Source organism: Odontesthes bonariensis, chromosome 21 (genome assembly GCF_027942865.1).
Source record: "Odontesthes bonariensis isolate fOdoBon6 chromosome 21, fOdoBon6.hap1, whole genome shotgun sequence".
Lineage (NCBI taxonomy): Eukaryota > Metazoa > Chordata > Actinopteri > Atheriniformes > Atherinopsidae > Odontesthes > Odontesthes bonariensis.
In genome coordinates, this window is record NC_134526.1 from 13,205,458 (window position 1) to 13,231,221 (window position 25,764).

The 25,764-nt window shown below is 40.4% G+C and overlaps 2 protein-coding genes across 4 annotated transcripts in view; one reads left to right on the forward strand and one right to left on the reverse strand.

Moving 5' to 3' along the window:
- The window catches only part of adgrl1a (adhesion G protein-coupled receptor L1a), a 95,844-nt gene extending 75,788 nt beyond the window's left edge, over positions 1-20,056 (forward strand). For all 3 annotated transcript variants that reach the window (XM_075454761.1, XM_075454763.1, XM_075454762.1), the window contains 17 exons: positions 894-997; positions 1,792-1,977; positions 2,096-2,134; positions 3,787-3,967; positions 4,133-4,255; positions 5,157-5,365; positions 5,458-5,631; positions 6,203-6,406; positions 6,962-7,182; positions 7,502-7,568; positions 7,751-7,842; positions 7,968-8,136; positions 8,409-8,564; positions 9,603-9,699; positions 12,242-12,364; positions 13,692-13,709; positions 13,809-20,056. In XM_075454761.1, coding sequence (XP_075310876.1) covers positions 894-997; positions 1,792-1,977; positions 2,096-2,134; positions 3,787-3,967; positions 4,133-4,255; positions 5,157-5,365; positions 5,458-5,631; positions 6,203-6,406; positions 6,962-7,182; positions 7,502-7,568; positions 7,751-7,842; positions 7,968-8,136; positions 8,409-8,564; positions 9,603-9,699; positions 12,242-12,364; positions 13,692-13,709; positions 13,809-14,722 — 3,077 coding nt within the window. In that variant the 3' untranslated portion in view covers positions 14,723-20,056. The remainder of the gene's footprint in view (positions 1-893; positions 998-1,791; positions 1,978-2,095; positions 2,135-3,786; positions 3,968-4,132; positions 4,256-5,156; positions 5,366-5,457; positions 5,632-6,202; positions 6,407-6,961; positions 7,183-7,501; positions 7,569-7,750; positions 7,843-7,967; positions 8,137-8,408; positions 8,565-9,602; positions 9,700-12,241; positions 12,365-13,691; positions 13,710-13,808) is intronic.
- A 1,949-nt stretch (positions 20,057-22,005) lies between these two features.
- LOC142371382 (uncharacterized) lies at positions 22,006-25,261 on the reverse strand. Its single transcript, XM_075454034.1, has 9 exons — positions 25,170-25,261; positions 24,878-24,987; positions 24,567-24,698; positions 24,423-24,468; positions 24,248-24,292; positions 24,031-24,103; positions 23,836-23,907; positions 23,396-23,495; positions 22,006-23,301 (listed from the first exon to the last, which is right to left on the reverse strand). Exons 1-9 carry the CDS (start codon positions 25,255-25,257, stop codon positions 23,263-23,265), a joined length of 705 nt encoding a protein of 234 aa, XP_075310149.1. The 5' UTR covers positions 25,258-25,261; the 3' UTR covers positions 22,006-23,262.
- Between the last annotated feature and the right edge of the window lie 503 nt (positions 25,262-25,764).

Below are 25,764 nucleotides of genomic sequence, written 5' to 3' on the forward strand. Positions count from 1 at the left end.
CCAGTCACAGACAAAAGACATCTCCCACCATCTTCCTCTCCAATCTTTTTTACTGTTTCTTTATGATGTCTCTGGGTTAAATTAGCAGCTGCCTTAATTGGTTCGTCTTGGCAGGGCTCTAAAACCTATTGTGTGGTTGACAGAGGAGAATATAAAGCAAGGTGGAGGAGAGAAGAAAAAAATCAGTGGGAGAGTGAAAAAGGGAGATGAAACGTAAGCCATAACATCTGTCATCCCTCTATGACTACTCCATTGTCTCTGTCATCTCTGCTCTTCCGGTCTTCTTTCCCCTCAGTCCTCCAAGGACTCCATCCTCTTTTCTCTGCCTCATCTTTGTGACTTGATGTTGGGTATTTATGTTAGCAACTTTAGATAGGCCCCTCTCTGGTTTTATCCCTGCATGGTGTCCTTTCTCTGAACCCTCATAACTGAACAGAAAAACGCAACTGGAAATGAGGTTCGGCGGAGAGCGCTTCCCTTCAGGTGTTTTTATTTGACAGTGAGGGATCATACCTGATGTCTTATTTCATGTGACTGTGTGCAGAGAATAAATCTTATGTGAAATGTGAGCATACAGTGTCTCCGGCAACGTTTCTCTTCCCTCCAGAGCTCCATGCCCAACATGTTATTAGACCTTTTTCATTTCTGGCTCATTTGCTCTCAGACTTTTGCTCTACTTTCCTCCTCATTTTATCCCTCTTATCTTCAAACACTTTGAGTATTGCATTTTAAAATTCATTTCATTTAATTCATTTCATTTTCTTGGTTCAAACTATCACTCTTTTTATGTTCGTTCCTCTCCTTCACACTTCCCCCCCTTAATTGCAGACACCTAATGCTTAATATCTCTTCATTGCCCCTGCCCTGTTTCCTCTTTCTCTGCTTTTCTCCAGGCATTGCTTCATTCCAGTGCTTGGCAGATCAGGTCATGTGGAACCCACGGGGTCCTGACCTGAGTAACTGCACTTCCCCGTGGGTCAACCAGGTGGCCCAAAAGGTGAGACCTGGAGCCTTTCCTCTGCCCTGCTGCCCTGGACAGCCTCCCTGTCCACCTCCAATAGGACATTAACATATCTCTTAGGCTGTCGTGATTAAAATATAGACTAATTTCAACTGACCCTCTGTTAGAGGCATCTGCTCTTGATGTTTAATTAACTCTATCTTTTCACAAATATAGTTAGAATACAGTTTGGCTAAATTATTAGTAAAAATCAGGTCTATGGTCTCACTGCTCACACAGAGCATTACAATTATTTTTTTTGTTTTGTATCACTTAGATTGATTGAAGTGTTTAAATTTTTAAGCTGCACAACACCCACTTCTCCAGACATCTAGATTACAGTCTAAGAAGATTTTAATCATGTAGCCATGCACACCGTTGACCAGTTTTCTTTTTTTAAGTGTGTGCATATGCCTGGAAGGTTAAGTAGCATCACCCTGAAAAGCATCATTGATAGTCCATTATATGCTCTGCTTTTGGCAAAAATCAATTGCAATGTGTTTGCTAAGGCTACAATTTGCATTTAACAGAGCAAGGGATAATAAAAACTTCATGATGTGTTCTACAAGGTCCATCTCTGTCCACAACGATGCAAAATGGCCTAATAAAGAAGGAAGTCTTCAACAAACAACATCCAAACTGAGTCTTTTTTCATTGTTAACACAACCTGTGTGTTTCCTTATGATGTCAGTGCACGTGATCACCTAGAGGTTGGTCATTTCAAGTTATTTTTCCTTGTGTTTGAACCATCATGGAAACGAAGTATGTGCATTTATGTGTGTTACGTATAGATAAAGAGTGGGGAGAATGCTGCCAACATAGCGGGTGAGTTGGTGAATCACACACGGGGTCGTATCCAAGCTGGAGATGTCAGTTCTTCCGTCCGACTCATTGAGCAGCTGCTGGATATCCTGGATGCTCAGCTTCAGGCCCTGAGGCCCGGAAATAAAGAGTCAGCTGGACGAAACTACAATAAGGTAGAAGGAATTTCAAACACACACATAGTCTATGTCTATGATGTGTGTATATGCCCCTAGTGCACATGCAAGGACCAGTGACCAGTTTAAATTTCACGTTTTGTTTTCTCCCTTTTAGTTCCAGAAACGAGAGCGGACCTGTCGGGCGTATATCCAGGTAGCTTTTTTCTTTTGTCTGCCTGCTTTATATTTCTGGGGTGGTACTGCTCTGGGACTTCGAATAACTTATGATAGAACAGACGAGGTTTGTGGATGAATTTCTTTTAGCTCAGTATTATGATTGATTCTGCCTTTAGATTCATCACCAATAGAACTTGTGGCTTGTGCTGAAGGCAGCTTGAGCAAGATTTTAAATTATTCCGTTCAGACGCCATGTACAGTTTCTAAATGTTCAGTTCAGTGAAAGCCGATATCTAGTTTTTTTATTGCTCATGTTGTAAAGTGCATATTCTATATTTTAAATAATGTATCAGCTGATGAAAAAGTAATCTGTTGGCAACATAATCATGTTTTTTTTTCACTGTGATAGACCTTACAGAAAATGCATAATATCGGCCTTAGCCTCATCGTGTTGCACATAAGATACAATATCTGTCGCTTTGAGAAAATCTAATTTGACTATAGTATGAAAAGCAACAGTTTGTGTTATGACACCCTCCTGTGCTTTTTCAATATTTGTGCAATATCTGTGGCTCTGAGAGCTCTAATCTAATATCATGAAAAGGCCTTGTGTATAGATCTTTGTAATAAGAAAATGCGGCACTCAGCAGCGCACAGTGTTTTATGTGTCTTGACCTCTCTGCATCATACTGTAATATGACCCCACATCTTGTGATCTCACTTGGTGCAAGATGAATGCAACGCCTGCTGAGTAGAATGTCACTGGGCCATTATTTTGTGTCACTTACTAAGCTACCTTGGACTTGCTGAAAGGTAGCTTAGTATAATAACCAGTGATCCAAGGATAAACTAGATACAACCTGTGTCTTTTTCTTCTGTAGCGGTCAGGGTGCATTCCGATGCTCATTAATTTTCTTAAATGCAATGGTTTTTATTCCGCACAGCAGTCAATCCTTCATTTTGAGAGGCCTGAGCAGGAGAATTACATGATTCATCAAGCAGGCTGCTCCAATAAATTGAATAGCTGATACAACCATCAAAATTGCCATTAAATGAATTGTAAGTGTGAAATAGAATGGTAATATGTCTCATATAGGATAGCAGCATAATAATAAATGCTGTTCAGGATGTTGGTGAGTTTCAAGGAAATTGTAATTATAGTAGACTTTGCACTTTGAATGGCTCATTGAATATGTTTGCATTTTGCAATGCAGTATACAAAATGAATCATTACCAAGACAGTGATGCACAAATCAGGAACTAACTGATAATTAATGATGGTTAATTAGTAGCTAACAGCACTTCCTGAGAACCAAGAACAGGCTGTTTGGAGCAGTGTTAATGAGCCAGTTTCTAATAATTAGTCATCCAGAATTGAGCTTACTCAGGAGGGGATTTTAAATGACACAAAACCAATAGGTAATAATTGTCCCATTATTAAACATGTTGTCTTGTGTTGTATGAATATACTGCACTTTATATTTACCTTTCCATCACTTCATGTCCAATCAGCTAAATTAGAGCAAAATCCTGCAGAATACCTACTTAGAAAGGCTTTAAAAAATTATTATTCAGAGCAATTAGCTTTATTGAATATTCACATTGTAGCTGACACCACGTATGAGCTATCTTTTCACTCGATAGTTCCATTGAAACTAGAATGAATTATTTGTCTTGTGCATGTTGCAGGCTGTGGTGCAGACAGTGGACAACTTGCTCCGTCCTGAGGCTCTGGAGTCATGGCAGGATATGAACAGCACAGAGCAGGCTCACACTGCCACCATGTTATTGGATGTCCTGGAAAAAGGAGCTTTTCTGCTGGCTAACAACATGTACGGGAATCGCTTCTCTGACCGAGCCCCCAGCGTTGGTAAGAAAGCAGCATTAAAGCTTTAAATTATGGATGAACTACAGTTTAGGCCTCTGTGAGTAAAACTGTGCTTCCAGATTATAGCTCTTATTTTCTCCTGTGTTTTTTGCACCTTTGACAGCAGAACTTTTTGAATAAATCTGCTTGCTGTGTTTCCACCATCAGATCTTGAGGTGCATGTTGTCAACACAGAGATGGAGCTGCAGGACCTGTCCTTCCCACAGAATTATGCCAGTGACAGCACCATCCAGCTTTCAGCCTCCACTATCAAACAGTACAGCCGCAATGGTCGGCAGCCCTTACCTCTCGCTCTCTTACCCATAGGACTGAAAAATTGCTCTGTCGCCTGTAGCTCACTTGCTTATGTTTTCCATTTGCATTTTCATGCAAGCTTAAAACAATCTGCATGCAGTTGACTAAGTTATTGGTTCATAATAATAGGCTAATCAGATTAACAAAAGCGCTGAGACAATTTCTTTTCTTGATGGTTTCTTAACAGCAGTCTTAATAGAATAGCTGGAGAGGCGTGTAGATTACAATCGGCCCCAGTCTGACAGAGCAATCTCAGCACTCCCTCTCTTCTCCCTTCCCCATTCTCTCACTTAGACTTTCCACCATCTTATCCCCCTCTCCCATCTCTCTTGTTTCCAGTGCCCCCCTCCCTTCTGTCATCCTCCTTCGCTCCCCTCCTCCTTCCAGTGTCCCTCATCCCTACCCTCTTCTGTTTTCTGCCTGTGCTCGGCTCTGCAGTGAGAACGAGATTAGAATGATTGAAACAAACGCACATGAAATATTCATACGGAATAATAAGAGATCTGTGAATGCTTGAGGGATGAATGTTCCATTGCCCTCCACATTAAATCTCGCTGTCTTCCACCAGTCAAAATGAAACGGTCCTTACCATCATTCTAACCTTCACTAACTCCCTCTCTTTGTCTCCCTTTCACTCACCCTGTCACTCTCTGCTCTCTGTCTTTGCCACTGCTGCTGCTGTTACCATATTATACCCTTATTTCTGTATTTTCCTATCTTCCTTCTCCCCGTTTGCCTTCTCATCTCTAGTTTATTATTATATAATGTTATTATTGTAACATCTGCCTTTAACACTCAGGCAAAAACCCTTGGTTTTTGATTCTTACTCTTGCTATCGTTTTCACCTAATCTTTCAGTGTTGCTGTTCTCTTCGTAGGACAAGTAAAGGTGGTGTTCATTCTGTATAAAAATTTGGGATCCTTCCTGTCCACTGAGAACGCCACAGTGAAAATGGAAATGGAGGGACCGAATCTTGAGAAGAAGCGCCTGGCAGTCAACTCCCATGTAATTGCTGCCTCCATCAACAAAGAGTCCAGCAGAGTGTTTCTCACTCAGCCAGTTATCTTCACACTCAAACATCTAGAGGTAGTGTGTTTCAGAATTTTAGGATTTTTAGTTCTGGCTCATAAACTTCCATCACTATTTTTCTTTATATTCTCTCTTTGTTTTTCCTGCAGACGGACAATTTTTACACTCCAAACTGTTCCTTTTGGAACTACTCTGAGCGCTCCATGACGGGCCAGTGGTCGTCGCAGGGCTGCAGGCTTTTAGATACTAACAGCACACACACCACCTGCTCCTGCAGCCACCTCACCAACTTTGCTGTGCTCATGGCTCACCACGAATCCGATGTAAGTAAACAAGGGCGTGGCAGACACACGTTTCAAATGGAAGCTGGGTAATTTATGCAGACATTAATTCATGTGCGCATTAGCGTTCGCTCACTCTTAGTCACACACCCTCACATACATGCACAATAATGTTCCCTCTCAAGGCTGACAAGCTCTTTGTTTTGAATTTTCTCTTTTCCTCTTTTCACTCCGACATTCAGGGAGGCACCGGCTTACAAATTTATGTCCCACTACTTCTAGCTGACATTCACATGAATTTAAATGTCATGTATTTTTTTCAGGATGTCTTGTCTCTTGTCTTCACACTTTAGCTCCTTGCATATATTTACAAATATTAAATAAGGCAATTTGGCTCTTTCTCTCCCCTCCCCCTCCCCCTTTTCCATCCATCCTCCTTTTGTTTCTGCTGCTTATCTCCCACTCCATTATTCTTCTCCCACTATATCCTGTTCTTTCTCTCTGTTTGTCTGATGCTGATTTATTTATTTTTTTATCTGCATTTCCCCCTACTCCTTTCAACCCCCCCTACCATCCTTTTTTTTTTATCTTACTTTTGAAACCTCAATACCAGGGCCGGATGCACGAACTGATCCTTTTTGTGATCACCTGGGTGGGCATTGTCATCTCCTTAGTGTGTCTAGCCATCTGCATCTCCACTTTTTGCTTCCTGCGAGGCCTGCAGACTGACCGCAACACAATCCACAAGAACCTGTGTATCAACCTCTTCATCGCTGAGCTGCTCTTCCTCATTGGCATTGACAAGACAGAATACCATGTGAGTTTGTACCCAAACAAATTGCTACTCCTTTTTTTCTCATGAACTGCTTGTTTTCTTGGAAATTGAATGAGATTTCACAGCACTTTTGTAGAGTGAAGTGGCTATGTATTACTTTTTTTTATATATACCTCCTTAAAAAATCAACTTACCTACACCCTAAATGAAAGTGAGTCACAAGATGAAGCTGGCTGTTCTTTATTCTAACTTGAAAATTACATTTGACGTAAAACATGAGTGCCTTTTAAAACTTTTTTTGTTTTTTGAATGACTGTGAAACTGAAATTGAGGCAGTGTGTCATTAAGTTTCTCTATAAAGCAGTTACTGCACCGAGTAATGAATTACCTCCCAATATTGGGCACAGAACCAGTCACCCATGGGGCAGCTTTTCATTTTTTTCTGTTAATGATTTGTTCCATCATCTAATAGTGATTCTCTTCTGTCCTCTCCTGATTCACACTTGGTTTTATGCTGTAATCTTCACTGTTTCTCCTCCTTTATCTTGATATTTCCTTCCTCCTCTTTTCTCTGCTCTCCCTGGCTGCCTCCCTCAGATTGCCTGTCCCATCTTTGCTGGCCTTCTGCATTTCTTCTTCTTGGCTGCCTTCTCCTGGATGTGTCTGGAGGGTGTGCAGCTCTATCTCATGCTCGTGGAGGTCTTTGAGAGCGAGTACTCACGCAAAAAATACTACTATCTGTGCGGCTACTGCTTCCCCGCACTGGTGGTGGGCATCTCTGCAGCCATAGACTACAGGAGCTATGGGACCAAGAAAGCGTACGTGTGAAGACAGGCCTTTTGCACCTGCAGATTGAGAAGTAGGATTATGTTATTCCCCCAGCTGGAAATGTAATATGCAGTGCTGTGTGAATGGCTCTCGCGCCTCCCCACAGACTGGGTTCTCTGAACACACTTAGCCGAAGCCTGATGATTAGCCTTCATAAGATAATCCACTGAGACAGGGAAGTAGTGTGCGCATGCCTGCCAGTTTTGTGCATGTATGTGCACGTGGCTCACTGCGTGCGCGCGTGTGTGTGTATGTTTGTTCATGGGCTTAGTTGTGTATAACACTCTCATCTCCGCTGTGCCACTCCAGATGCTGGCTGCGAGTGGATAACTACTTCATCTGGAGCTTCATTGGACCCGTCTCATTTGTCATCATGGTATTAGTTTTCCTATTAAACAGCACTATTCCGCTCCTAAGTTTGAGATCACTCAGTCAAACCAAAAGTGTTTTTGCAGTATACTTTCTTTTTGAGGTTATTGAAAATACAAAGACAGTATTTCTAGTCAAGACTGTAACTATCTGTGTACATTTGTTAACTCTCTTATCCTTTGTTCTTAGCTCAACCTAATTTTCCTAATGATCACTCTGCACAAGATGATCCGCAACTCTTCAGCACTCAAGCCTGACTCTAGTCGCTTGGATAACATAAAGTGAGTTGGAATTATTTAAATATACACACACACATGTTTTGTGATTTTGAATAAAAGACACTATCAGATAAAATCCAGGTATACCATGTTATAACATGATAACATTTCTTTGTCACTGCCTTCAGGTCGTGGGCTCTAGGAGCCATTGCCCTGCTGTTCCTGCTTGGGCTAACATGGGCTTTTGGCCTCCTCTTTATTAACGAGAATACAGTTATCATGGCCTATCTGTTCACCACCTTCAACGCCTTCCAGGGCATGTTCATCTTTATCTTCCACTGTGCCCTGCAGAAGAAGGTAACAATGAAAGGCTAGTCCTTGACGAGATACTTGATGTTAGGTATATATTATGCATTATCAAAAGAAATGTTAACTGCATGAATAGATGATGTGTAATTGATATTCAGTGTACATCCTTAGTAACATCGCAATGGGTACATTTTACTGTGGCTGTGAGATAAAAGGCTCTGTTGCTCCACAATGAGTTCAGCCTATTGAAACTAAGTGTTTGTGTTTATGAGTGACTCTTAAAACCTGCCCGCTCTTCCATTGGTTTTATTTTTTAACAGGTCCATAAGGAGTACAGTAAATGTCTGCGTCACTCCTACTGTTGCAGCCGCACTTCCACCAACAGCTCCCACGGTTCCTTGAAGAACTCAGGCTTGCGTGCCAACAATCGCTACTACAGCGGCAGCCAAGCTCGCCATGCAGCAGCCCACAGACAGGTGCATGCAGGGCAGACCCACACATAAAAGAACGGCATGCACAAAGTCACACAGGCGCACGTCTTTTCAAATTGTGTTTTTCTTAGAACATATGAGAAGTAAATCTGTCTGTGCGGCAAGGAGATATTACTTGTACTTATCAGCTTGTTTCAGTGGAAAGAAATGAAAAATCCATTTTCTGAATCAAATGACACTCTTGACAGTATATTTTTTTAGAACACTGTCAAAACAAAATGAAATCGCTTTAAAATATAGGGAAATTTCTATAAAGGTCTCTTATGTAAGATGCTGAAGTACAAAATGACTGTATGTGTGGGGGTTTGATTACAAATCAATACAAATGACTTACCGATTACTTTCCAGAGCACTTGAATTTACTTATTTAACTTGCTTGTCAGCCTACAGTGCAGTAAATAAAGCAACACTAATACAATTTTTCTCAGTCGCACAGCAGACTGGAAGTGCATTACATCACGATTTACAGTATGATCTGTTCATATAATGATTATACTGGAAAAATCACATGTAATCACATAACATACTCATATTTGTTGAAACAATTACACTCTTAAGTTTCCACGCAGTGTTGGCAAGTCTGTGTAGATGACTCATTTTTAAATGAGTCCTATGTACTATATATAGATGCAAGTCATATACAGTACAAAACATCTGGAAACACTGTACATGCTGGCAGATGTGCATTGGTACAGATGCACATGCACAAACATTGCCAATTAGACCTCACAATGAACGAACAAGATTTCCCGCATTGTAATAACATGAAACAATTGAATCGACAACTGCAATCATGTCACAAGCTGATTAATCCGCCTCATGATTGCAAAGTTGTGTGCCTCTTCACCCGACGCGTCAGTCTCTTTTGTCTGACATGTTTGTCTATTGTTCTTTGTGGATTAGAGCGAGCCCCACAGTTTGATTACAGCTGCCCTACTGAGTTACAAAGTCTACCCGCTGTGTTTCTATATTTAACTTTTTGTGTGTTTGCTGCCGCTCACTGCACTCTGCCCCTTCTTCCAGAGTCGGATCCGTAGGATGTGGAACGACACGGTTCGAAAGCAGACAGAATCTTCCTTCATGGCAGGAGACATCAACAGCACCCCGACACTCAATCGTGGTGAGACCTCCCTCTTTCTCAGCTCCAATAAATTATTCACACTAAAATGCTTACAAAAATATGATATGCTAATAAATACTTACACAACTGAGCAAAAAAATTTTTTAATAGAGTGGACAGAGCCAAGGCAAAACCTTGTAATTCAGCATTAAATGTGAACATATTACATGATAGAGGATGATGAAATGTGTGGTCATATTCCTGATGTTACTGTAAGGTTAACAAATGATGTAATTTGCCTTGCTGCTATTGGGCCAAAGAGCAAATAGAAGTTATCAGAAGTAGCAGCTTAAACTAAACAACATAACGGTTGAAGGCTGGCTCTTGGGTGGTGAATTTAATTTTGCAGAATAGCAGCAGCTACTAATCAGTAAAAGCACTTAGCAGCAACAGAAATATCTAGAGCTCAGCTGCTTTTTTCTGTTAATATGTGTGTAGTCATAGGTGTAAGTGAAATAAATCTTTCCGCTCAGCTTCTGCTATTGTGATTAAGCAAATTTATGTGTGATTAGGCTTTTTAATAAGAGACTGTGCGGCTACTTGGCTACATTTAGAGTATAATTGATCAAAACTTTTCTTGCGATTAGAAACTGTTTCATTGCCAGTTTCATTGAAAACTTTGTTTTCTAAGACAAAAAAAAAAATTTACTTTTGTGATTTACCTTTGCAGTTAAATTCATCCAAATAATCAGCATCACACTGTGTAATCATCTCTTATTGTTTTAAGACAAATACTTGATTTCTGGTGTTTTTACTGTTAACAATATGTTTTCCAACAAAGCTAATCAGATCAGAACTCTCATTAACACTATATCATAAAGGTGTCTGTTGACATCGCTGGGAAAAAAAATACTTGAAAAGCAGTGCACTATGATTTTAGAGCATAAGGACATGAAAATGTATGTGTCACTGATTGTCTCAGCCTCATAACTGGTGGTGTTGCTGCTGCAGCAATCAGTGACACTGAGACGACCAAGGTTGGCTTGGGTTCCAGATTGGGTTTGGCGGGGTTGCTAAATCAGCCGTCACTCCCTATGCTAATTTCATCCATTTTGTTTTTAATGAACTGATTAGCGTGTGAGCGAACAGGGGGTAATTATTCTAATTGAGGAGAGAGACAGGAGCAAGACAGGGGGTGAGGTGAGGTGTGAGCTGGATGGATGAGAGGTGTGTATCCATGTCCGTGTGTGGTGGGCTGGGTCGGTTTCCGGGGCTTTTTCGTCACGATAGAGCGATCACCAGGCCTGAAGGATATGTGTGCATCACTTCATGGCGTGCGGTCAAACACAAACAACTCTGCTGTGAAGCCTTTATATTCAGGGAAACTCGGAGAAGTTTGGCAGAAAGTGAAAGAAGAAAGGAAGAGCGGAGATAGGTACAGAGTGAGGCGCTATCATGGAGAAATAATTAAAAAGCCAGAGTCTGGAGGAGAGATGCTGCATTGTTATCACTGCCATCTTAGATCTCTTTGATTTCCCCACTTCACTTCTTTATGAACCACAGTTTCTTCCTGACAATAGTAATCTGTCCACAAGAGAAGGTGTGAAGCACATGCACAGACTCACAGAGCCTCCAATGCTTCGCCTTGCCCTACTTTTCTCTACACATAAAGCTAGTTTCCTTTAATTTTCTGCAAGATATTCCCATGAGGTAGACACAGAAACTAATCCCAACTAATTTGGTAGTGTTTGAAAAAAATTCTGGCATGAGGAACTGAGAAAATGTGGTTGAGTCGACACAGCAAAGCAAGCCAGAGAATGAGAGGAGAGGGACTTGTTTGGCATGCCAGAAAGATGGACAGAGGAAGTGTAAGAGGAGGGGAAATGACAAATAAATAGCTCTGTGTGAGTGCATATTTTACTTTTTTAGAATTCCCTACGCTCTTGCTGTGTGATAAACGGTAGGCAGGGGACCTGAAGGTTGCACTTTGCCTTGGACGACACTCAGTCATGCTGTCCTATTTTTAATTTCGTGGCATTTCTGTTCGCGTCGCCTCAGGCTGGAGCCATACATGGGCATTATACAACATTCTCAGTGTGCCATTTCTTTGAATTATATTTGTCTTGTAGTGGCATTCACATTTCACTGTGAAATTAACTGTTGTTTCCATGACTGCTCCCTTAGACTACATAATGGCATGCATTACTGTTCTCTCCATCTGACTACATTGTCTGGAGCCAAAAGCGCAAAAAAAAAAGAAAAAAAAAGAAGGAAGCAAAAGAAGGAAGAAGAATGGCAATGCTCAAAACAGCACCCTTCCCCTGCAATTGTATTTTTGCTCAAAGGTTACCATCAGCAGGCGTAAACACTGAGGGGAACACGGTGAAATGCATTACTCCATAAAGAAATGGCATAGCAAAAATAACCCCATCTGAATAAACAGTAAATATTTTCATTATTCCAGATGTTATTAGAGAGTGAGTTTCAGAATGTTAAACTTATTGTGTGCTTTGTTTCTGCGCTTATGTTGCATACATTTGAGGCAAGTTTATGATAATGTTTATGGTTATGATCATTTCTTAAATGTTTGTGCGTCTTGCAGCGACCATGGGCAACCACCTTCTGACGAACCCGGTGTTACAGACTCGTACTGGTACCTCTCCTTACAACACTCTGCTGGCTGAAAGTTTCACCCCGCCCTCACCTGGTGTCTTCAATTCTACCGGTTAGCTCCTCATAAAAACCTCAGTCTGTGTGTGCAGTCTTGTCAACACATGTGTGTACGTGGAATATGAACCCAGCTTGCTGTCCTTCTCTCTGTTACTCTGTCAGTAGTTTGACATGGTATATGCACACTTACTGCTGTTGAGCCTGTACTTGTATGTGTGTGTGTGTGTGTGTGTGTCTATTTTCTTTTTTTGCTTGACTATGTAGCTGTCAGACGGATTCACTAGGCTGAGCAGAACAGAGCCAGACAGTGCCTTCAGCCTAACCAGCCATCTGGTCAGATCTTGAATCTTTATGAGAACAGCCACAAATTGATTAGAAGTTTAGCTACAGCTGTGACTGCCAAAAATCCCGAGGATGGTTTTCCTGTTTCCAAGCAGCAAAAATAGTTGGCTTCAATCATGACGGCCATAGAAAGGGATTAGACAGCTCTGTGGCAAGGGAGAGGCCATCTGGATGTGGGTCAGACAGGTGTGTGCTCACAGTAAGTGCTGCTGTGCTCCTACTCCAGTTTTTGCATGCCTAAAACTGCAGATTTAGACATATTTTGTTAATTGCTCCACGACGGTACTAATATCAGTGTTAAATGAGAGCTACGGGTCTGTGTGTGGCTGGTTGCTGGCTCTGTTTGCTCCTGCAGAGTATCAGGCTTAGTGTTGGAGGACTGAAATTTAAGGCAGCGTTTCTGTTAAATATTTTAAAGCTTCTCCACACAATACGTCAAGCCTGATGGCCACGGGCCTGGCTGCCAAGTCATTTTTAGAGAGGGGTGGTCGAGGAAAGAGAGAGCGCTTCATTAGAATGTCTAATTACCCACACCACCAACGAAGAAGAACGTTGATTAAAGTCCAACTACACATTAAAATTTCAAAATGAACACACCTCTCAGCTGTGGCTTTTTCATTTCTGTGTAGACAAATTGGTAAAGAAAAAAAAGAACACCCAAAACATTTTTGTTGTGTCAAAGGGAATTCAAAAATAAATATTACTGCTACTCCAAAATTATTTGTGTGAATTATGTATTCATTCAAATTTCACTGGCAGTAGTAAATTAATACTCTGAATAATTTTCTGCAATTTAGATACACTGTAAATGTTGACGGAATGTGGTGTCACACAAACTGGACAAAGTCTAAATAAATCAGTGATAATGTGACACTGCATGCTAAGAGCTGGCTGAATATGAGAAAGATTAGGGAAAAGGAGCCGACAGATAAGAGTATTTGCAGTGATAACTTTGAAATATCATGTTGCAGCAGTAAAGAACACTGACTTACTGTGTATTTTATTTGCTCTCTCAACATGCCTTTCTCATGGATATTCAGGAACCTTCCGTGACCCAAGTTAGTATTATTAACATTTTCTTTTCTTACCGCCATGTGAAATCTCTCTCTCATTATATGAAAATAATGTGAACATTTTTCCGTCTGTTTTGGGTCCAGAGACTACAATGTCTAAGCCTCGTGACCCTTGTGGAATGGAGACTCTTCCCTTGAATGGTAACTTCAACAACAGCTACTCCATGCGCAGTGGCCCATCTGGTGGAGGTGGGGGCAGCTGTGACTTCCTAGGCGGTGGAGGTGGAGACACTCCTTCACCTATGTTCAATCCCCGCAGCTCAGAGTCCCTGGGGGGTGGAGTGATCCGACGGAACCTCTCTGATGCTGCAGCCTTTGAGAAAATGATCATCTCTGAGCTTGTGCACAACAACCTGAGAAGTGGTGTTGTTGGGGGAGGTGGAGGAGTTGCAGGTGATGTGGAGGACAGAGTGTATGGCAGCCTGGCCAGGGGACATCCTCACGGTGGGGTTGGTCGGGGAACAACTATGGCCAGGCCAGAGCCACCGGTGAGCATGGATGAGGATGAGGAGTTTCTGAGAGAAGGACGACAGCGAACGCCGCAGGATGTAGAGCTGCTTTATAAAGCTCTGGAGGAACCCCTGCTGTTGCAGCGTGCCCAGTCAGTCCTCTATCAGAGCGATCCAGAGGAGTCGGAGAGCTACACGGCTGACCTCACAGAGAGCCTCGGCCACAGTGGTCAGAGTGGTAGTGGCCATGGAGGCAACAGGGTGCCAGACTCCCCTGCTCATGACTCCCTGTACACCAGCATCACCAACCTGCGAGACTCGCCCTACCCTGACAGCAGTCCTGAGCCTCTGGAAGTGGTTCCCCGTTCAGCTCAGCCCCCTGAGGAGCTGTACTACAGCTCTGGGAGGCCGGCCCTGGGCTCTCGTGGGGCCCCAATGCAGACCTTCTACCAGGCTCCACCCCGGAGACCTAGCAGGGAGGAACACCAGGCTCAGGAGCCTGTCCACAATGAGGGAGATGGACAGATGCAGCTGGTCACCAGCCTGTGACTGGAGCCTGAAGGAGGAAGCTGGGGACTAATGTGATGACCAGAGCCTCCTTTTAGTGCGTCTCATTCTCGCGTCTCCACTTTCTGATTGTTTGGTTGCCTTTCTTTCTCTTGACTTTTATTTAACTAACATATGAGCAAACAGATTGACCTTCTGGGGGAGTCGTGGCTGACTCTACAGAAGCAGCCTTCACCGTCAGTCCTCCCCTGCCCTGTGGAGATGAATGATGGGTGTTTTTCAGAGGTGTTCATCGACTCTGTCTAACCCCAGTCCTTCCCAGTTTTTTTGGTACCCTAAGGCCAAGTTCAGCACTCTGAATGTACCAATCCACCCTCTTTACCTTCAGTTATTTCAAAACTTTAAAACTTTGTTAAAGTTTTTTTGTAATTTCTCTTCAGACCTGCCTCCCGAGATTGGGATATTATTTTATATTTCGTATAATTTTCCTTTCTTACCCTTCCCTTTCTTTCTAGTTAGATGTGGAGATAGGGGATATAATACACTATTGTTACCTGAAAAAGTCTCACAGAAAGCTCTTTATTGTTGCCAAAAATATCTTTTATTGAGCCAGAACAGAAACAAGGACATTTGCAAGGCAAATACACACACACACATATCCACTCTGAATTAATCCAGAAGTGCTTGTTTCTCTACATCAAAATGAAGACAGTACTTTATCTAAGTAAAAAGGGAGCAAGAGCTTTCGTTCCAAGCAGGCAGTGGGAGCTGATTCGTTGTAGTTGCCTTCATCTTTCTCTTGCTGTGACTTGACGACTGTACAGAAGTGGAGTAGAGGTGAAGACGGAGACTGAAGAGGCGCTGCAGTATCCATCCGGACCAGGAGAGCCTGCATCCATGAGACTGAGCAACACTCGCCACTGTTCTCTGTGGCTGTTTGCTTTTAGCATTTGAAAAGTTAAATGACTGCCTTGCAATTGTTTGAAGAGGATATTTAATTTGTTGAACAGATCTACATTCTGGGGCTGCAAGTGTGGATTGGTGTTGCCCCCTCCTCTTGTACTTTGCTGTTAGAGCCTAGACAGTTAAATGGACTTGATATCTGTGTGTTGTTGTGACAAACAGGACTGTAAATGTCACAGACACACTGACCGGTAAATTGGTATAACCGTGTACATAGGAACCACACATGATTCTACTTTATTCCTACTATGTAAATAGACACCAGATGATCAAAAGCAACAAAAAGTAATAAATACTATGAAAAATTACTTCTTGTACTTCAACAAACTCATGAAGAGAAAAGAATAAAGTGTTTTGGAGTTTGTGAACTGAATGAAGCACTCTATCTCTCCCTCCCTCCCATCTCAATCTCTCTTCCTGGTTTATGACGAGGTATCGTGTCATTCAATGAAATTCTCTAGTGATCAAATTGACATAGAGAAAGATTGAGAGAGATTAAGATGTGCAGGAGGCTTAATTTATAGAAGAAAAAACACTGGCACAATTTATATGTGATATACCGGTAATCCAAAACATATTGTTAATGTTTGACCTTTGACATTCCTCTGGTTGAATTTCCAAAGGCAGCGGAAGTGGTGTGGGTGGGGCAAGTGAGATAGAAGTTGTCAAATGTCGTTCTGTGCCTCACGAGCAAGATAAAGCACTGTTGGTGCTCAACAGCAACCATGAGGTGATTTGGTTTGCTCTTGTATTATTTGGAAGATATAACCAGATTACATACTTTTAACAACATGGGTTTTAGCATGTATAATAATGACATTTCTTTTGCTATCAGAGAATATTGCATTTTGCTGTTTCTTAAAGGTAGTTTCAGCATTACTCCAGAGCCTAATGACAATTCATTCTTTTCCCGTGTGCATGTGTTTGTGTGCATGTAAGTATGAATGTAATTGTGGGCCTGGTTGTATGTGCTGTGTCTGATTTGTGAGGGTGAGAGATTTGTATGTACACACACCTTTGAAAGGCTTTTTTTTTTTTCGTGACGTGACTTGAATGCAGATCACACAAAGAGGGATAATCATCTCAGAGAGCTGCCATTACTTTTCCACCTCAAATGGAAGCTGTTCTTACCGTTGTGTTCAGGTGCAAGGAGGACAGAAAAATCATACCGCCTCGAGAGACTTGAGGTAACAATATACAATGAAAATGACAAGCAAGGTTGACTGATCGGAAGGAACGTGTTTCCAATATGCCACCTTATGCAAGCAAATTTTACTGTCATAAGAGAGATGCTCACAAAGGTCCTTTCATACAGCTGATATCTCTTTGACCTTTTAAAAAAAGTTTGCCTTCTTCTATGCTTTATTTATAGGTATGGTTTATTTAAAAGTTTTTATATGAATGTTTGGAATATTTATTCAAATTGATTTATTCATGGCGATATTCCCCTGAACCTGAGGCAAGTAAAAGTGTGTGACATGCAGACACAACGTGAGCAGAAAATAGATGCATCTACTGGAGTGTGACATTTGGCTAGGGCCTGAGTGTCCCACTTCTAAGAGAACCCAAAGGACAGCTTTTAACTGTGGCTCCTGGGGCTGAAAGGGAGAGAGGGTTAAAGACAGATAAAGAAGAGGGATTACAAGGATTTGCTTCCATTTTCTTCTTGTTATTCTAATCACTTGTCTAAGTAACATTGTATGGGCCATGGAGCGCAATGAAGCTCAGAAAGAAGGCACTCGTATCATCACTTGAGCCATAGGGGGAACATGTGCAATACGGGTTTGATGGTACATGACTTGGACTTTTAGCTGAATTGGGGGACTGTCTGTGTTTATGAATGAAAAGACAAATATGCACATGTATTGTGGTGTGCCGCAGTGCTGGACAAGTGAAACTGGGATCTTGCGGCTCAGTGGCAGTGCATTGTAAAGAGGCAGCACTCACCAGTCAAGTGAGGACAATTGAATGTATTTTAGCATGCAGGACTGAAGATGAAACAATCCACTCCAGGGTGAAAGTGTTAATGGGAAACTCAAGACAGCCATTATTATCTTTGTCCTCATTCATCTCATCACCATCATCATTAACTCCATCCTTCATTCACTGAGTTTGACATAACATGCTGACGCTGATCTCTGGAGCTAAGCTGGGACTCACACCAGGGAGAAACACTGTTTAGACAGACTCCCCATGAGAGGTGAAATGTGCGTCACCTTCTTCTCTTTATTCCAGCACCTCCCAGGTCCTTTTCTTTTCTCTTCCACTTAAACTCATCCACATTTTAATATCAGTCCCAATGGACTCCATTAGTGCAACACTTCTTTGAGAGTGTTAATTTGTTTTGTCAAAAGCTTTGTTTATCCCAGATTAATATCTCAATAAACAGAGGAGGGTTGCACTGTGGTAAATGATAGTGATTATACTGTAGAAGGTCTGTAGCCCACGCTGTCGGACGGAGTCTCGCACAATGGGAGTTGCGCCGCCATTCAAAGCCCTCCAAACCTCTGATTACAATAATAACTCTGTGGGTGCTAATTTACTGTAGTGAACTCACTCTCCTCCATTGTCTTGTTTTCTGTCTCTGTTTGCAAATGTTTAACACAACTCCCTTTCCATGCCAGTGGCACTCCTGACATGCGTGTGGTTCGGTAATTATGTGGGAGGATGTTTGAAAGGTAGGATGCCCAACCTTAGAAACAGCGCTGTTTCACCCCTGCAGTTTAGTGTCGGAAGAAAATCAGTTTAGGGATTGATCGGTCTATCATTAGACAGTGATCCCAGGCATGGCAACAGGCTGTTTTGCCTGCATCTTGAGTCTTTCACACAGCCATTTTTTTGGATACATTATATATATATATATATATATGTATATATATATACATACATACACTGATGAAAACAGTTTGCAGTGAGGTTATACAGGATTATTATGTGGATTAGAAGATGAACCTGCTACTTTGTAGGTGCTTTGAAGGCCATAGGCTATCAATTTTTGGTTTGAAACAATCAAGATGGTATGTCAGATCTCCTGTTAATTAATTTAAGCAAATCAACCATTAGAGGAGGAAGGATGATGTGTCTGTTTTAGGGTCTAAAGAACGATTCTTTAAAAAAAAAATGTGAACATGAATCCACTGCCGCATCAGCAAGTTAAAGCACGATTTTAAGGGTGCCTGCAAATGCGACAAGATTTTCCTAAATAGATTTTTAAAAAGCAAATATAAACAATGACAATAGTAGCACTATTTTGTTATTGATTTCTTGTTACATGTCTACATGGCTACTATACAGTACTTTTAAGGTTGTTACTGAGAATATATAGAGTTATGATGAAGATTTTGATCTTTGTCCCCTGTGTTGAATGTGTCTGTGGAACTGTGCCAGCACTGAAAGACATGGACCGTCTTTGATACACAGGGTGGGACCAACAACACAGGACTTTCGAGTAGTATCAGGCTCTCCAAGTGCAAAACCCGTTAGCCCCATTTTCATAGAAATCCTCATCCAAAACCCAAACACATCTTTTAACTCTTTGGTTTATGTAAAATACATCTTATCCAATATGTTAAGTAGTTTTATACACTGAAGTGGACAAAGATATGGATCGGGTGTTTATTTTGTAACATTCATACACAAATAGCAGCAGCAGGTTGAATATATAGGCATTTTTCTTTTTGTTTAATTTTTTCTTTTTTCTCTTTTCTCCCACTGCTTGTACTGTCTCTGAGAGTGTGAAGGAGCTAAACTGTGCCTACATGTGCCTGTTGATGGCTTTTGTCGTCTCCATCCATGATCAGCCCAAGAGTTGCAGCCCCTATGTCCGTCAGATAAGAGCTTGCTATTTCAGGTTTGAATGGGATATTCGGAGTCAGCTAAGGGCTGCGTTAATTTTGTCTGATATCAGACACAATTATCAACTTGGTACATTGTTTTCAGAACCAGACAACTCGCCAGTGTGAATAGATTTAAAGGTGTGGAGCCAGGCACGTATTATTTAGCTCGGCCCAGCAGAACCTGGTCAGTGTTAGACATTTCTGAAATGGAATAGATTATTTGGTTCTGGTGGTTTTACGTAGCAGGTTAAAGTAGAAAGTATGAGCACTGACTTTGTGCCCCTGGGATTCTACATTTAGCACCATTTTTCCAGCTTTCTATGTTTTTTCTATATGGATTATTTACCATGTACCGCTGAGACATTTGTAAACTGAGGTAAATACAATACTTTGATTCTGTTTCTGTTTTCTTGCGGGAATGATGATCATTTGTCTTATTTGATTTTTTTTTTTCCTTCACAGTCATTGCTTTGACAGCAGTCTGGGCCAAAGGGGATGGTTTTCTGTGAGTGTTTCCATCATTGCAGGTCAGAGCGACCTTGTATCAGCACATATTAATAAAAAACTATTGAAAACATACCCTGGTGTTGTTTAAGGGTTTCTCTGGGAATGTCTAGAAGGGTGAAATTGTTGACTTTTGGTGTTTGTGCACGTGTGTGTAGGTGCACACTGGGGTAAACTATAATTGTTTGTGTATTTGTGTATGTGCCATTGTGATAAAGGAAAAGTACCGCGCAGAAACTATTATTAATATTCTGCTGTTCTAGATGCATATGACCTTCAAGATACCTAAATCACCGTTCAAACTGGAAATGAAAAGATATGTTTAAGCACTAATACAGTGGTTATGTTTTATTCATGGCCATTCCGGCTGGTCGCAGCTGTATTGTGCTGTTCATTTCAGCACCATGGGAAGCAGCGTACTGAAGCCAAGCAGCCCAGTTCTTTCCTGAGTCAGCTCCCCTTTAAGCCACACAGCTTGCATATGCACATTTGACCTGGTGGTCAGGATGATGATTTAGTCAAACAATGGTCTGTTCATACTTTGCAAAGTAATCAAAGGCATAAGAAAAAAGCAAGCTGTCAGTTTATAAATATCAATGAAATATCAGAGACTTTTTGTGGTTGGACAGAGACTAAGAAATGCTTTCCACACCTGAGGGGAGCGAAGGACTGGTTCTGTACAAAGCTGGAGCAAGGATTTGTTTCACTACAATAACAATGAGTGGGTATTACCAAGACTGATTGCAGTAATATGGTGTTATGGTATGCATGTGTAAGTACATGCACACCGGTGGACATAATTGTGCTGTTGTTTGGCTTTCTAAAGCATCAGTCAAGGTTAATTAATCAGACCGTGTGGTGGGATCCCTGATGTAATCTTTTAATAACTGCAGCACGAGTATAGATTACGGATTTCTCAATGCAACATCATTTTCTCACTGCTGTCTTGTAAGTCACAGCAGCACATAACAGCACACTGCAAAATTAACATAAAAATGGTGATCAGTTAGGGATGATACATCTAAGTGTCTCAGATTTGGAGCTCATGTACTATTTCTTGCTTTAAACCAAGCATTGATACTTTGAGACTTCCTGCAACCTTGCTTTGATTTCCTTTGCTTTCTCCCATATATCTGCTTTTCTAATTTCATAATGTATAATGGACATGTACAATGACATACAATGACTCACCCCCTGCACCATCCATCAATCATCTCCTGCATTGCACTGTTCATGCCCTTTCCATGAAACTCCCTGAGAGAGGAGGCTCTCAGGCATTGACCATTCAATCACCCTCTTTTCACCAGTGCTACAGTAACACTTTCATGCACAAACATATCAGGCATGAGCAGCGAAGTCTGTAACCCCAGCCCCACTCACTTTCTGACATGTAGTCCAGCTGAGAGTTAAAATAAAGGGCTTTTTCAAGGTCACTGCACATTTAGGGAGGCTCAAAATAGAGTCAGACATTGACAAACCAGGACCCACAGCAACTGTCAGCAGATCCCGAGAGATAGAGAGGAGATGTATTAAGTTCACTATGAACCCTTATGTGTTTGTGTTTTACTGTAATTACAACCTTGCTTCAAGCCACTGGAACAGTCGATCTTTTAAGTGCTGTAACATACAGTTTTTAACACTTAAACTGCCAAGTGATATGCAGTCTACTTACCATCCCTCTGTAAGTGGAGTAAGTTAAAATAGTACAACAGTACACAGATCCACCCAAACAATGTTCTGTAAGATGTCATTGACTTACTCAAACAAAAGCCTTTTTAGTTCATCCATATGAAACTACTGCAGTCTGGAATAAATATGCATTACTTGGATTTGCATTACTCAATAAGTGTAGTGAAATGTATATTTATGTCTATGTTCCTCGGTGTTGTATTAACCAAAACTGTTTACTGCCCCCTTGTGGTATAAATTGGAAAAGTGTTGGTTGAAGGAATTAGAAACCAAGCGACCAAGCAATGGATTTCGAAGATAGAGAAAATTTATTTCAAACTTCAAAGGCAAGCAATTATCAACATTCATATATAGTCATTGCAACTATTTCTATATTAAAACTGACTAGAATAAATCAACTAAAAAGCCATGCTAAAGAAAACCTTTTGCAAAAAATAAACAACAAGAATTACAATCAAATTTCTGAAAAAATGCAGACATTAAAAAGAGAAATATTATCGTGGTGATTTTAAATATAATAATAATGAAAGGCATTATCAGAAACACAAAATGCAGAAAAAGAAAACTGTGATGTATTGATTCATTAATATTATGTTAGATCAAATATGGAACATTTGATGTAATATCTGTCCATTTCAGGCTCAAAGTTTTCAAAGTGGGAGACAGGCTTTCATTTGCAAGATCCAAATTGGTTCAGGAGGAGGCTCAGTGAATGGAGCCAAGAAAATTTCACATTAATTATCAAAAGAATAACTTAAATGTTTGTGAAGCAGCAGGAGAGCTCACATACATTAGGGCTAATGAAATGTTACTATTTTTCCTGAAGTCAAAAGCCAATAAATAAGTTCGGACAGACCATTTATGTATTTAGTCTAGTCTGGATATATCAGCAACAGCAAAATGTAGCTGTCTTGGTCAATTTGCTGAGCGTGTGTGGAATTAAACAACATAATCATGATCATGTAAGAACCTAGGAATTTAGTAAAACTTAAAGTAAAACTGTGAAAATGTAGAGTGAGTGTTGCTGAGCAGAAGCATAGATTCATGTTGAAAACCCCTGATTCAGGAATATACATAAACCATATATTATTACATATCTGTCAGAGATATGTGCATATAAAGTCCTCTCACATTCATGCATGTGGTACTTTTTCGGCCATGTTTATGGTTCACCCACCCTTTGGTCAAGCCAAGTAATTAATGTTTTCATAAGAAAACCTTAAATGAGACCAGTGTCTAACAGTTCAGCTCTACAGCTATACTGTGATTAACTCAGGTAGTAATTTGGCAAAATGTTCTGAACAGAATCTGAGCAAAAAAAAAACATGTTGTGGCATGTTATAGTCTGTACATTTTGATTGAAAAAATACATCTTGTAAGATTGACCTCATTAAAAGAAAAATGTTTTGTAGGTTGAAAATGAATATTCTAGCAAAACTGTTGAACTTGACCTCAAAGGACATGGCAGAAAGTGTACCACACACTTATTTAAGTAGACTTTTTATCATTATAATACATACATAAAACATTATTATTATTATTATTATAATTATTATTATTATTATTGTTGTTGTTGTTGTTGTTAAACTATTACACAAGATTCCCATTGGATGTTAACTCCACGTCAGTCTGCAAAAATTGAAATAAGAAATTATTCGGTTTAGTGAAAACAACATGAAAAGAGCATTTTATTTCTAAATCACACAGAGATATTCCTACTTACTGGTGCAGTAATACACCTGCTGAATTGGTATCGGCCAAAGCCACGCTCGTCCACCGAAGCGTTGGCATTGCCTGTCAAGTCAGAACCTTGGCTGGAATCTCTGAAGACAGAAACAAGAGGGAATTGAGACATTAAATGCTTAGTTACAGCAATGTTTCCTTTATTCTCTCTTTTTAAGCAGGTGTAGGGTAAGTCCTCTGCACAGAACTGCAAATTCTGCAAGAGCATAAAATACTATATCAGTTTTTTTTTACTTTGTAAAAGATCAGTGTCCTTCCAGCCTACTTTAGAGGCCCCTTCAATTTTCTTTTTAATAGTATAGATAGAAAACACATATTTTGTATTGTGTATATAAAATGAAAATTATTTGAGTTTCTGTAAGTGCATTTATGTGTGTTTAGATGAACACACCAAGCTAAAACTTTTCAAATGTGACTGACCTAGTTACCAGACAGGAGCAGGTCAGCACGTATCTCAAAAATCCTGAAAGTGTTGCTTTATTGTTCTGCTTCCTGACAGAAAGAAGGAAGAAACAACAAAACAATAAGCCCACATTTCGGAATCAATAAAAGGTACTGTGTGAGTATAAATGTGGATGGCTTTCATGTTTTATTCTCACAAACAGATGAACTCACTTCAGTTCTCTTCTCCAAGAGGCGTAACAAGCACACAGTGTTCCAGCAACTCCGATAGCGATGGCAATGACAGCTACAATCACCAGATGACAGGTGAAATCCAAACATTATACCTTCTGATATTAATTTGAGTTACTCATTTCTTGAAATTCCTTTGCGATATTAACAGAAATGTTGCAAAACATTGCAATAAAAAACAGAATAACCTTTCACTCACCTGCACGGCTCCATTGTGATGAAAGAAAACTGCCATCAGGATTCTCTGTTTAAAATGAAGAGGTGGGATCATTTATATAGTATGGAGATACAATGAAGATTTATATAATCATGTTCAGTGATGAAAAAAAGCTTTGATGACAAATTTAAGTCAATTTTAAAAACGTTATGCTTACCTGTATTTACTTTAAAATCGAAACATTTCTCGTTTACACCTGTTTCCTACAAAACAAAATCAAAATCTGTATTATAAGGCTGCATGTTTCAGCTACACAATAAAGACTGTAATTGAATTGACTCAAATACGTTTAAGGACTCACAGAATGCAGAATGCATTTCACTGTCAGGTTTCGGCAGCTTTTTGTGGTGACTGAACTGTTGTCCATATCCACTTCTCCAGACTGTTCCAGTCTGAACAGTCCTTTGCTTGGTTTTGCATAGGCAATCGTAGTCTGATAGAAACACAATGATGATTTAATACTTTCACTTTCTCTTCCTCACATACACTTTTTTTTCACAGCACGTGTCTAGCCAACACTTTTAGGTTTTCTCAAGTTTAAGACAATTTGTCAAAACGTTTGACAAAATGTATATCTATAAAACTACGTGTATGGAGGTGCAAATAAAATACCTCATTATCATCATTGACGTAAATGCTGCTTTCCAATGGACATTCATGTTCAAACTTGTATCCAGCAGAAGTTTTTATGTCGCTGCAGTTAATGTCCCTCAAAGAGCATTCTGTGATGGAATAAAGAACAAACATTGCTTAATCTACTAAAACCCCGAAACAACAGTATACAACAGGCCCAACCACAGATCTCGTGGGCCGATACATCAGTACAGGAAGTGAAGCATAGGTATGATTAAAAACTAAAAAAAAAACTGAGTGAAAACACATTTTAACAATCACTATCTCTCACCATTTATTTGCCCAATGCAATATGGTATAATTCCAAGGAGAGTTAGAAGACTCTTTGGAGTCATTTTGTCGAATGAACAGTTCTTCATACACCCACACCCTGGAGAGTAAAAGCAGGAAGTGTCCTGTTTATTGACTGTAGGCCTAATCAGCTCAGAGGTGCATTACTGCCACCTTTCTTTGAAAATCATAAATGATCAAATTAAACTACAATATTTTTAAGAGCTTCGTTAGTTTCCATCTTTCTTCCCTTCATACAGCACTTGCTGTACAGGCTTTGGCTGATCTGCATAACCTTGTTGGGTGTTTACAAGGTGTTTTACTGACTCGCATGTGTCTTATGCTTGTGAGTGCTGACAAACTGTAAATAATAGATTTCTTTAGAGCTCTTTTCTTCTATCCATCGTCAGCTTAGAAATATGGCCACAAGCTCTAGCTACTGTTCATACTGACAAGTGATTTCTCCTTTACATATTTAATAACATTTCTGTCTTTTAAGTTCTTTATTGCGGTAACAGATAAAACCAGTAAACCACTCAACAAAGAACCCAACAGAACCTATGGCTTTACCTAAGCCTGTTCATGAGTCTATCGTG

Excerpts from the sequence above, each read along its gene's own strand:
- LOC142371382 (XM_075454034.1), bottom strand. The coding sequence starts at position 25,257 with ATGAAGAACTGTTCATTCGACAAAATGACTCCAAAGAGTCTTCTAACT. Across the intron at positions 24,699-24,877 it reads ACGTCAATGATGATAATGAG|ACTACGATTGCCTATGCAAA; the intron begins GTATTTTATTTG and ends TGTTTCTATCAG. Across the intron at positions 23,908-24,030 it reads TCTTGGAGAAGAGAACTGAA|GAAGCAGAACAATAAAGCAA; the intron begins GTGAGTTCATCT and ends TCTTTCTGTCAG.